Source organism: Pseudopipra pipra, chromosome 1, assembly GCF_036250125.1.
Source record: "Pseudopipra pipra isolate bDixPip1 chromosome 1, bDixPip1.hap1, whole genome shotgun sequence".
In the NCBI taxonomy this organism is placed as follows: Eukaryota; Metazoa; Chordata; class Aves; order Passeriformes; family Pipridae; genus Pseudopipra; species Pseudopipra pipra.
In genome coordinates, this window is record NC_087549.1 from 17,594,133 (window position 1) to 17,606,718 (window position 12,586).

At 43.9% G+C, this 12,586-nt stretch overlaps 1 protein-coding gene across 1 annotated transcript; it reads left to right on the top strand.

The window, feature by feature from the left end:
• Nucleotides 1–766: 766 nt before the first annotated feature.
• KCNV1 (potassium voltage-gated channel modifier subfamily V member 1) lies at nt 767–11,954 on the top strand. Its single transcript, XM_064646496.1, has 4 exons — nt 767–847; nt 1,067–1,579; nt 3,187–3,713; nt 10,008–11,954. The coding sequence occupies exons 2-4, from the start codon at nt 1,098–1,100 to the stop codon at nt 10,517–10,519; spliced, it is 1,521 nt and encodes a 506-aa protein (XP_064502566.1). The 5' UTR covers nt 767–847; nt 1,067–1,097; the 3' UTR covers nt 10,520–11,954.
• The last annotated feature ends 632 nt before the right edge of the window (nt 11,955–12,586 follow it).

The window sequence follows — 12,586 nt, forward strand, 5'->3', positions numbered from 1 at the left end:
AGGATGCGCTACCTACTTAGAAACACGTTTGGGGTTCCACACAGTACAGGAGGGCGACTTCCAAACAGCCCTGGGAACTCTCTCGGAGAAGTTTGCAGGGGCCGGTTTGCCCCGGAGGGAGCACCCGGTGGGCGGAGGGAGCGCGGAGCGCTGGCACACAGCGGATCCCGACCCGCCTGCAGGAGGTCCCGCAGTCCAGGGCCGTGCCGGTGCCGCGCCGGTGCCGTGCCAGGGCCGTGCCAGGGCCGTGCCGGGCGGGGCGGGGCGGGGCGGGGGGCGGCTCGGCCCCGTGACGGCTCCGCCCGGCCCAGCCCGCGCAGCCCCCGCTCCCGCCTGCCCCTCGCAGCACATGACCTGCCATGGAGGGGCGCTGGCGCTGCCCAGAGGTTTGGAGCCGGGGGAGCGAGCGGAGGCTGCCGCCGAAGGGGCGGCACAGCCGGGCGGCGGACAGGTGAGGCGGGGGCAGGTGAGGAGGGCGGGGGCAGGTGAGGAGGGCGGGGGCCGGCCGGGCCGGCCGTGGGGAGCAGCCGTACCTCTTCGCCCGGTCCGCGGCGGCTGCCTCGGAAACGGGGGCCGAGGGGCGCGGGGCTTATCTCCGGCGGCAGCGGCCCCGGGCGAAGTGCGGGCGCGGGGCGGGAGGGGACGGGCCGGGCAGGGAAGCGGCGCAGTCCCCCGGGCTGCTGTCGGGGCGCTGCCCGGAGTCCCCGCTGAAGCCAGTGTTCCGTGTTGTGTCGTCCCGGTTGGTTTCCCGCACCCCGACCCAGCGGCTGGAGATGAGCGCTGAAGCGGAGGGGCCGTCGCAGGCGGATGGTGCCGGCGCGGACAGCACGAGGTGACGCCGCCTCAGGTACCGTGGCTCCTTCAGCATCCTCGGGGGTGCGGGCGGCGCTGGGCGTGCAACACCCCGCCTGACCTCCGCGTAGGTGGAGGCACCGCTCGGAGGCAGCGGGGGCGGTGAGGTGTCCCTGGGACGGTAGCCAGAGCTGAGGGACACATTCCTAGCCTGGTCTGGCCGCCCCCCAGGCGGGGCAGTCTTCTCTGCAGCTTTGTTGTGTTTTTGATCCAGGAGAGTGTGGGCTGCTGCTGGCAGCTACAGGATGAAGTCGCCTCCCTGCTGCATGTCTCTTTCTTCCCAAGCATCCCTGGACGAACCAGGGAGTAGCATGTCCCTGGGTTCGCTGAACTCCAGTGTTTTCTCCAGTGAGGAAGAGCAGGGGCCCCTGCTCCAGAAGGTCATTCCCCCCTTGGACTGCTTTACTATCAATGTAGGAGGCAGCCGCTTTGTGATGTCCCAGCAAACTTTGTCTTGCTACCCTGACACCCGCCTTGGCAAACTGGCTGTAGTGGTCTCTGCTGCCCGGGATGTGGCCTCTGGCCTCCTTGAGCTTTGTGATGATGCCAACCTTGTGGAGAATGAATATTTCTTTGATCGGAGCTCACAGGCATTTCACTACATCCTGAATTACTACCAGACAGGGAGGCTGCATGTCATGGAGCAGCTTTGTGCACTCTCCTTCCTGCAAGAGATCCAATACTGGGGTTTGGATGAGCTCAGCATTGATTCCTGCTGCAGAGACCGGTGAGTTGTGGGAAGATGAGGTTTGTGGGATAGTGGACTGCATAAGCTTAGCACTGACTTGCGTTCAGGGACATGCAGATGAGAGACCCAGCAGCGAGGATAGGTGAGGTAGCAGTGCATTCACAAAAGTGTGCTCAAAGCTGGATGAGTTCAGCCCTGAGTGCTGCTCTAGAGGTGAATGGGTGTCAAAAATGGGAGGAGATGTATTGGGGGAGGTCACAGATAACCTTTGCTGAGCAACAGGTTGGCAGTGAGGTCAAGATAGCGAGACCATAAAGGAAAAAGGGTCTGGGTTGTCCTGTACTGGCTTCAGACTGGCCATGGAAGCTCAGATGTTTAAAGAGGACAATGTGGAGATGAAAAAGGTTGTGAGAGATACTCCTTCAGTCATTCACTTTGAGGTTATCAGAGTGATTGAATGTGGAGTCAGGCACGATGCTGGGAGGATTTGAATCCTCCCCACCCCACACTTTCATTTTGAAGAATTTCCAAATCCAAGCAGGAGAGGCAGAAGGGGGGGCTGGTCACCTGCCAGGCTGAGTGTGGGTGGCACGGCTCCAGCAGGAGCCATGAAAGGAAGCATCACACATGGATGTAGCAGCTTACAGGGAGGGGGTAGCAATAGCGGGAACATGGCTCACTGGAGACAAATTGTAACAGGCAGTTTAGGAACGAGGTGGGTTTCGACTGAACCACCCCCAGGATGTTTCTGTTAATTCTATTTATAGTTCATTTTAATTTTTTCCACCATTTTTAATGGTACTGGTTTGGTTTTTTTGTGTTGAAGAAATGAATTTTCTAAAGAGTGTAAGTGCTATTTATCTGAAGTAGTTATGTCAAAATTACTGAAAAGAAACAAGCAATCTCACCTCAAAAGGATACCAGTTATCTTATGCTAGTGGGTTTAGTTCTGTAGCTGAGAGAGTTGGAGCCCAGTTTTCATCCCTTTCTTCCTTCCCTGACAGGTGTAACTGAAAGCTCCTACTTCTCTGGTGTACTTTCAGTATGTTTTTGTTTCACGCAATTATTCTGTAAATATACTCTTGCTCTGAAAAATTATGTATTTGCAGACTGTAAACTTTGCTCAGCACAAATCCATGTGCACTTTGTGTGAGGACCCATATATTTTAAAAAAAGAAAGATACCTTGCCATCTTAGTATGTATTGATCAGAACTTCATTTTCTGGCTTTTAATATGCCATCAGTTTTAGTATTGCAAATAAACACCAATGTAATAAAAATGCAATATCATTAATCAAACTGAGGATCTGGGAATACCAGAATTGCTTACAAGAGTGCATGTTAGTCATGCAGCAGATTCTGCTGTAGTCAACATGATCCATATAAATAAAACAATATGAGAATAAAATTACTCTGCACATAGAAAGTGTTGCTGATGTGAAATGGGGGAATAGAAATATATCAGGTCAGTGGAAACATGCTGCAGGGTCTCAGTTAACAAAATCTTCAACCATATGCTTGATATTAGGGTTTTCTGAGTATGATATACTTTAATGTGTATTAATGTGTGATGACTTGCATGGTACAGGATGAAAAGCATATGCATATTAGTATTAAAAATCTTTTGGGGGGTGGTTCCTGGACAGGTACTTCAGGAGAAAGGAGCTGAGTGAAGCCTTAGACATCAAGAAAGATGCAGAAGAACTGGATGCCCAAGATGAAGAAGAGGACTTTTCTGGTACCCTCTGTCCCAATGTCAGACAGAAACTTTGGGAAGTTTTGGAAAAGCCTGGCTCCTCTGCAGCAGCCAGGACTTTTGGCACTTTGTCCATGGTTTTTGTTGTTGTGTCCATTGCCAACATGGCTTTGATTTCAGTAGAGCTAAGCTGGCTGGCACCACCACTACTGGATGCCCTCGAGTACCTGTGCATTGCCTGGTTCACAGTGGAGTTTGTTCTGAGGTTCCTGTGTGCACGAGATCGGTGTCGCTTCCTGAGGAGTGTGGCAAACATTATAGACCTCCTTGCTATTCTGCCATTCTACATCACCCTGCTGGTGGAGAGCCTGTGTGGTGGTGAGAGCTCCCAAGAACTGGAGAACGTGGGACGTATTGTCCAAGTGCTGAGACTGCTCAGAGCCCTGCGGATGTTGAAGCTGGGAAGGCATTCAACAGGTACTTTTGGCCATAGCAGTGATACTTCTTAGTAAATCATGGTCTCTGTCCTGCAATATTAGCCTGTTCTGAAGGTGGTGATGATCATTCTTAAAATGCACCCAGTGTACCCTTCCAGGATTCCAGCCATGAAGCAGGAATTGGTTGATGCCTGTCCATTTGTTTTGAAAGCCATCTCTGTGAATTGGCCCCAATTCAGCAGGAGTTACAGTGTGCTCACAACAGCAGAATGTGTCTCTATTTTTGTTCTCAATGAACAATGGGATGGAGTAGCTTTGACGCTACTAAGCATAATCGTACGGGTTTGGGAGGTGTCTTAAACTTGCTCTCAATCCTAGATTATTCCTATACTGATGCATAATTATCCCTTAGAAAGCAGTTGAGAGGAAGCTTATAATGGTTTGGTCTGGCAGTGTGTTAGTTTTGCTTCATTATAAGTTTTGCAGGGTTTGGTAGAAGTTTTTTGAAAGAAAGGCTTATACCCACTTTGAAGGTAGCACTAATGTGAATGCATTCCTCTCAAACTGTATTTTGAAAATAAAAAAAAAATATTTAATCTCATCAAGGCACTTTTGTGCTGACTAACAAAATAGTCATCCAAAAGTATGTTGATTCTAGTTATAAAGTTTCTGGTTTATTGCATTTTACTGTTACAGAATGAATGTGTGAAATTCAGTTCTATGACTCTTTCTATCAGTTTGAAACCAGATGTTTGAGCTGCTTGTATAACTGTAAACTTCAAGTACATTAACTTTCATGGATGGCCAAAACACTTGGTCCTATTTATTCTTAAAGTCATTATTCAGTATTACCACAGTCTGTGTCACAGTGTTGAGTGCCTTTAATAATTCCATATTAACTAGAAGTGAATTAATCATATAAAAATCTAGTATCCTAATCTGGAGGTGTGCTGGAACCAAAATATTCGTTCTTTTTACAGGGACCAAAATACCAGTTTCAAAGTACAAAACGCAACATATGTATCTGTTTAAACTACTCAGAGCAGCCTTACCATCACTGTGCTTGCTTCTTTGGTAGTTCAGTTGCTGCCCATTTAGGTCTAGAATGCTAAATCAGATCTGTATAATTTAAATGTAGAAACTCACTGTTTTGATCTTCTGTCAGAGGAAATGCTGCTACTAAGATGAAATAAATAATAAATGTGCTAATAAATCAAAATAGAAACACTTGCAGATATGAAGTCCAGTTTCTGACCAGTAGAGGTATGTTGCAGAAGAGAGCTTTGTTCATGTGCTTCTAAATACATCCTTAACCACAAGTCCTAATATAAGATGAACCCCATAAGTATCATACATAGAGACCATCCTCCTTGCACAGCTCTAGGCAGTTAAATCTCAGTGTTCAGGGGTGGTGCTTGCAACTCTTCTGCTCTCTTGCCTGGGATCTGGCAGCTTAAAGCTGCCTCACAATGATGCTTCTCTCTAACTCCTGGCTTCTCAGACCTGACAAAGCTTCATGCACTGCTCAGTTGTTTTGTATGGCAAGAGGAGTGCAGGGTCAGAAGTTGTAGGCAACAATTCTTCTTTCACCGAGTGGAGGTGTTCACAGTCACAAGGAGAACATCTCTGTAGTGCTGTGCAGAGCCATAACAAAGCTGAGATCACAATTGCAGCCTGGCCCTGCTGTCAGAGGAAAAAAACATATCAGTTCTTCACTTTCAAAAAAGGGCAGCTGAACCCTTTCTGTGGGAAAAGAACAGAAAAAGAAATGAAAAAAGTAATTTCTGCCCCTTCGGAAGCTGAAGCCAGCTCACAGGAGGAATGTGATACCTGGGAACACCTGGTCTAGATTGATGTAATTATTTATGCAAAGTGCTATACTTCATCAAGGAACCACTGAGAAATCAGTAGTACCTCTATTCCTTAAATATATAGCTAGAGGGTGAGACGACTCTTCCAAGATATCAAAATTATGGATTTTAGTCCCTTCAAGAATAGATGAGAAGTGAACCTGCATTTATCTTGTTCTCTGATGCTCCTCAGCTGCTGTCTTCTTCCTGGGGCCTTGTTTTCTCTGAAGTTTTGCTGGTCCTCCTCTGGGAAGCACTTACAGAGGGACTTCTTGAGAAGTAGGATGTGAGCATCTTACTTGTGATGGCAATGGGCATATGGTTGAGAAAAGACAGTAACATATTTCAGGCTGTCATGCCGCTGGAGACATGAAAAAGTGAAACTTCAGCACTTTCAATGCTAAAAATTTAGGATTATTTAAACACTGTGTAAATTGAAGCTCCTGAATATCAGCTTGTAGTGTCAAGTCTTTTTGGGCAATAAAGAGATGGAACTTGACTTGAATGGCAGAAATGCTTCCCCTTCCTACTCCCAGGGCTGGGGCTGCTTGCCAGCCTCACTCCAACTCTGTTACAGCACCTTAGCACCTTGCAAGCATGAGTAACCAAGCTGTCACATCTCCTGGCAAGGAGTTCTCATGGGAAGCCGTAAGACTTGCTGAGGTGACTGTGCTGAAACAGCCCTAGTTTGGCCATGTGCTAGAGCTCATAGACATTTTAAAAAGTTACAAAATAATATAGTAGAATACTTTATACATGTGACTATATACCAGCTGATTCTCACTTAGAATGAGATGTGGAGTCCAGTAACTTGTCCGATTCATAGATTTGTCTAAAAATGTCTCCTGACTTCATCTAAAGACATGAAGAACTATATCATGATTTCAGGTGAGGATAATGGAACTAAGAATAGTAAGAATACAAAAATCAGACTCCTGAACAATTAGAATAATTAACCATAGGAAAACTATTTTACTGAAGGTGTCATCAATGTGATATGAAGAGTCAACAGTCACTGTTCTGTTCCTCCTTATTTTAATCTCGTTTATGTGAGAGATGCATTTTTTCTAGCTATAGTATTTTCAAGATCCATCATAAGGTACAAACTCTAGCTTTATAGCATTAATTTATGCTTTGAAAACAAGTGCTACAGGGATAATTTTAAATCGGAGCATCTTCTTCCTAGCTCACCTGAAAGGACTTACTACCTTGTTCAGTAGGAAGTTTTACAGGGAATTGTATCATACTAATTTCCTTGGAAGATGAGAATTTGATCTGGGTCCTTGCAGTTATCTCACAGAGCTTTTGCACTGCTGATATTAGTGTTTCCAAAATATGGAGGTAGTCATAATAAGAGAAAAAAGATTTCACTGATATATCTTATTCCCCTTGTGTTACAGATTTAATCTATATCATTGTAATAAACATTCTAACTAACAGATCATAGTTACAGTAATATAAAACTTTGATATGGGCAAGTTCTTAACTGGAGTTGTTAGTAGATAGCATTGAAAAAACTAACAAAACATTTCCTACAAACTGTAGTGTGTACTTCCATTTTTGGCTGTACATAAGCGAAAGCTTTAAAACCCACTAGACCTGCAGGGGAAAAGAAAGAGCCAAAAGCAAGACATTTAACATCTTGTAGTTTGAGACTGTGGAAGGAAAAGCAAATAAAATCGCTTATAACACTAGTGCATGTGAAGTCTGCAAGTAGAGGCAGAGCTCCAGTAAGCTATTTTGCAAACACTAGCTTAGTGATAAGTTTACCCCACGAAGGGTAATTCATAAAGAATGTGTTTTTTCATTTATTAGAGAAAACATAGCACATTTTTAAAGAACAGTATTAAAAACCAATCCAAAGTCACTTGTGATTCAAAAGATAATTTCAGTCTCCCGTGTGTCTCAGCTGAATTGGTACCTTGTTATCTTCCTTCGTTGTTTACGTGTGTAACATTTATCCATTGCACTATTTTTGGATTTACTTTCCTGCTTGCTTTGTCAGGCACTGTAACCTTGAATCAGCAGCTTTGAAAGGAATGTAGGGGGTTATGGAAAGTGGTCAGCTGCATGTGAACTCCCTGTGCAGCTCACAGGCAGTAGGACTGATGCAGTACATCAGTGAATTAATGGGATTACAAGCTTGCATTGGAAGGCTTTGCCATCTCCAGTTTGGCAAAGTGCGGCTGTTGCTGGAAAACTGTATTTTTTTTTGATGTCCACAGATACAAGGTGATAGTTTTTTTGGGGGAAAAAGGGGTCGAAGAGAGTCTGCGACAACTATAAAAGGATTGGAAACAGTCCCTAACAAAAAAAAAGGTTACTGAGTGAGCTGGACTGGGCTCTAAGCACACACCTGGTACCACAAATTTGGTAGCTGAGGGCTGCTTGGTCCAACAGAAAAATAGGACAATGGCTGGAAAACAGAGGCTTGGTACATTCAGCCTCAAACTGTGAGGCACACTTTTAGTGTGCTTTTAAATAGTTATTTAGGTAACATTAAAAACCATGCTAGATCTTCTCTTATAGCCAATTACTAAATCAAGATAGGTTAATTTGTCTAAATTACATGGGTACATGGTTCAAATGATAAGTAATGAGGAGAATTTATATGCTCTGTATTAAGGAAATAGAGATTATGTCGGAAGTTCAATCTAAGATTATTATCTATTTCTTTAAATCCCTTTTTCCCAGTAGTGTTGAGAACAGCACCTCTTTTTTAGCCTATGGGCAGTGCCCAACTAGACCAGAAGAAGGGTTTGTGGGAGATGTGGTGGTCAGAGGCCGTCTTGGGTATAGTGACCATGAAACGATAAACTTTTTGATTCTTGGTGAAGTGAGGAAGGAGCTCAACAAAACCACTGCCTTGGATTTTTGGAGGGCAGACTTTGGCCTGTTCAGGACACTGGTTCAGAGAGCCCCTTGGGAAACAGCCTGTAAAAACATAGAGGTGAAGGACAGCTGGACATATTTAAGAAAGAAATCTTAGAGGTGCAGGAGCAGGTCATCCCTATTGTGCCTACAAACGAGCCAGTGGGAAAGAAGACCAGCCTGTCTGGACAAGGAGCTTTTGCTGAAACTCAGAAGAAAAGAGAGTTTATGACCTTTGGAAGAAGGGGCAGAACTCAGGAAGAGCACAAGGATTACATTAGGTCATGCAGAGAGAAAATTAGAGAAGCGAAAGTGCAACTAGAACTCAATCTGCCCATCACTGTGAAAGGTAATAAAAAGTGTTTTTATAAATACATTAACAACAAAAGAAGGGCCAAGGAAAATCTCCATCCTTTATTGAATGTAGGGGGATCATTATCATCAAGGATGATGAAAAGGCTGAGGTACTTAATCCCTTCTTTACCTCAGTCTGTAACAGAGAGACCGGTTATCCTCATGGCAACCAGGCCCCTGAGCTGGTAGACAGGGAGAGGGAGCAGAATCCAAGTCTATGGGTCCAGATGGGATTCATCCTAGGATTATGAGGGAGCTGGCAGAAGATGTCACTAAGTTGGAAGGGAGTGTTGATCTGCTTCAAAGTAGGAGGGCTCTGAAGTGGGATATGGACAGGCTGGATCTATGGGCTGAGGCCAGTGCTATGAGTTTCATTAAGGTAAAGTGGTGGGTCCTGCACTTGGGTCACAACAACCCCATGCAGTACTGCAGGCTGGGGGAAGAGTGGCTGGAAAGCTGCCTGGTGGAAGAGGATCTGGGGCAGCTGATCAACAGGAAGCTGAACATGAGCCAGAAGTGTGCTCAGGTGGCCGAGAAGGCCAATGGCATCCTGGCCTGTATAGTGTGGCCAGCAGGTCTAGGAAAGCTGTCATCACCCCGTACTCAGTACTGGTGAGGCTACACCTCAAGTACTGTGTCCATTTCTTGGTCCCTCACTACAGGAAAGACATTGAGGTGCTGGAGCAAGTCCAGAGAAGGATAACAGAGCTGGTAAAGGGTCTAGAGAGTAAGTGATATGAGAAGCGGCTGAGGAAGCTGGCATTGTTTCTCCTGGAGAAAAAGAGGTTCAAGGGGGACCTTATTGTTCTCTACAACTACCTGAAAGGAGATTGTAGCGAGGTGGGGGTCAGCCTTCCCTCCCATGCAACAAGTGACAGGGCAAGAGGAAATGGCCTCAGGCTGTGCCAGGAGAGGTTCAGGTTGGACATCAGGAAGAATTTCTTCACAGAAGGGGTGGTTAAGCTTTGGAACAGGCTGCCCAGGGAGGTGGTAGAGTCACCATCCCTGCAAGTGTTCATGAAACAACTGGATGTGGCACTTAGTGCTATGATCTAGCTGAAAGGTGGTGTTCAGTTACAGATTGGAGTAGATGATCTTGGAGGTCTTTTCCGACCTTATTGCTTTTGTGATTGTCAAAACATGTTCACTAGCAGTTGAAGAAAAACATAAAGCAGTCAGCTTTTAGATAAAGAGGTGTTTTCAAAGCTGTGATGACAGCTACATGAATCAACCTACTGACAGCCTTTCTTGTCTTTCAGGCTTGCGCTCTCTTGGGATGACTATCGCTCAGTGCTATGAGGAGGTTGGCCTTCTGCTGCTTTTCCTCTCTGTAGGAATCTCTATATTTTCCACTGTGGAGTACTTTGTTGAGCAAGGTGTGCCGGGCACCACTTTCACAAGCGTACCTGGTGCTTGGTGGTGGGCAACAACTTCCATGACAACAGTTGGTTATGGTGACATTAGACCAGACACTACCATTGGTAAGGTAGTAGCCTTTATGTGTATTCTGTCAGGAATACTGGTTTTGGCTTTGCCAATAGCTATAATAAATGACCGTTTTTCTGCCTGTTATTTTACACTGAAGATAAAAGAAGCTGCTCTTCGGCAGCGCGAGGCTTTAAAGAAACTCATGAAGAACTCATCCAGCGATTCAAATATCAATGTCAATTTGCGAGACGTGTATGCACGCAGTGTCATGGACATGTTGCGGTTAAAAAGCAGAGAGAGAGCAAGTACAAGGAGCAGTGGTGCAGATGATTTTTGGTTTTGAAGTTATTTAACCTTGTATAGCACATAGACCAATTCAAAAATGTAGTATTAAGTGTCTCCTTTTTTATTATTCACCACATAGTGTATTTGCTTTTCCAGGTGAAGTTTTACTTACTTGGATGTACTGAAATAACAATTATATACAAAAGGTAGAATTCATAACATGAAATCTCTCAATGAGCTCTAAAACCTGCTCTCAGAACTGGATTGTGGTGGGTGAATTGGGAAATAATAGATCCTTGAAAGTAAAACAATGATGCAATGATTTGTCCATTCTTATATCCCTGCTAATGTATAGTAATAAAGTCTTGATGAAAATTGCCACAGTGTTTTGAATTTTAAACATCTAGGTTTTGTAATTGCACTGGGAGAACAAAAGTCAAAGTCGTTCAGGAAGACTGAAAGGGGAAGTCCAAGAAAGTGAAATGTTGAATAAATTTAGGATGACATTTCTATAAGAAGCTTAATTTTGATGTCTTTTCTTACACCGATCTTCTACTCCATTTGCATGAAAAAAAGGTTATTAGACCAGAGCAGTGTGGCAGGGAGTTAGGGGATTGGAGTGCATGGGTTTGAAATTTTCTCATTTGAAGAGAAGCAAGTGGCTACCAGATACATAAGGGGTATCAGGAGACAGGTGAAAATATTAAGTAGATGCAAGATCTGTAGCAAAGTACAAAATAGTCGTGAAATAAGTACCATACTATAGAGCATCATCTGTATTTGCTTCAGAAGTTGCAGGAGCTAATACAGCCTTTGCAATATACAAGTAATTTACAAACTTAATTTGAACTATACCTTCTTTATGTGTTTTAATTTCCATGACTTATTTGTGTAGCTAAACAGTTTTTGTGCTCAAGTAAAGTTACCATTGGATAGCAGAAGAAACAGAAATTGTAAAAGATAAAAAGCTACTCATTTCTCTGTCTCCCATTAAAATCAGTAGGTATTCCAAGTGGGTCTGATTTTTTAAAAGTTAATCATCTTCACCGACCCGTTATTAAAAAAATACTTCAATAAAATCTTTTGTTCCAAAGGAAAAATGAGTACTTGTTGGACTGAATGCTTACTCTAATGCAGTACGGAAAGTAAAAAAGTTATACAACCAAAGGGATTTTCAGTCCAGTTTCCCACCATTTACCTCTACCGTGGCCCAAGACCATTCTTAGCAAACAAAGCTTTTCTTTAATATAATTTCACTGTTCTAGACTATGACATTGCCATAGAATGCATATAACTCAACTAGTAGGTTAAATAAATAAAGTCACAGACCTCTCCCATGTCCCATTTCTTTGGGCAATATAAATAATAAAAACAGATATCTATTAACCATGGATTATTTAACTTTATGTATTTATGTACATAGAAGGCTTAAACTGCCTTCAAGAATGTATGAATGGGTGAAATAGCCTGCTTTTAATAAACATTGAATAATACTTGTTTTGAAACAACTGTGTGTTTTTCTGTCATTCCTTATAAATTGTGGTGTAAATATAATACAGCAAGAAAGATGTTGAAGGGCACCTTGATGCAAACTTTTGGCATGAAACTTTTTCTGATTTATCAGCTGGCATCAGTCAGCATTTGGATTTAGGACCAATGCAGCACATACAGCTGTCACCAGGGTCAGAAGGAAGCCAAGGAAAACACTGGACACCAAAAGAGGGTGTCTTGCTCCACCAGAAATTGCCTAAGTGTGAAAATTTGTAAATCATGGTCTTTGTTAAAGAGAGCAAACTGTGTTATCACACTGTTCCCCTCTCTCCAAATATTCTGAATCCATCATAAAACTCCCAGTGATGTCCAGGAGACAAAATTAATTCTGCAGGGGAAGGTCTGATGCAGCCCACTCTAGGTTATTATTTCATAGCTCCTTGGAGCAGGAAGTCTCTCAGGCTGCACAAATTGTACAAGCTGTTTCTCATTCAAAAGTCATTCTAATTATAGAGAATTAGGAAGAAGCTTTCATTGTGGGATGGCTGTTTTGTAATGTCTTTTGTGCTCTCTTGTACAGCATCTGATCTGTGTTTGAGAAAGGAAATGCAGTTAGATAGCTGATTTATTCTCT

Bases quoted from the DNA above. Each gene is read 5' to 3' on its own strand.
- KCNV1 (XM_064646496.1), top strand. From the start codon at position 1,098: ATGAAGTCGCCTCCCTGCTGCATGTCTCTTTCTTCCCAAGCATCCCTG. The intron at 1,580-3,186 runs GTGAGTTGTGGG...GTTCCTGGACAG, and splicing joins GATTCCTGCTGCAGAGACCG to GTACTTCAGGAGAAAGGAGC. The intron at 3,714-10,007 runs GTACTTTTGGCC...CTTGTCTTTCAG, and splicing joins GCTGGGAAGGCATTCAACAG to GCTTGCGCTCTCTTGGGATG.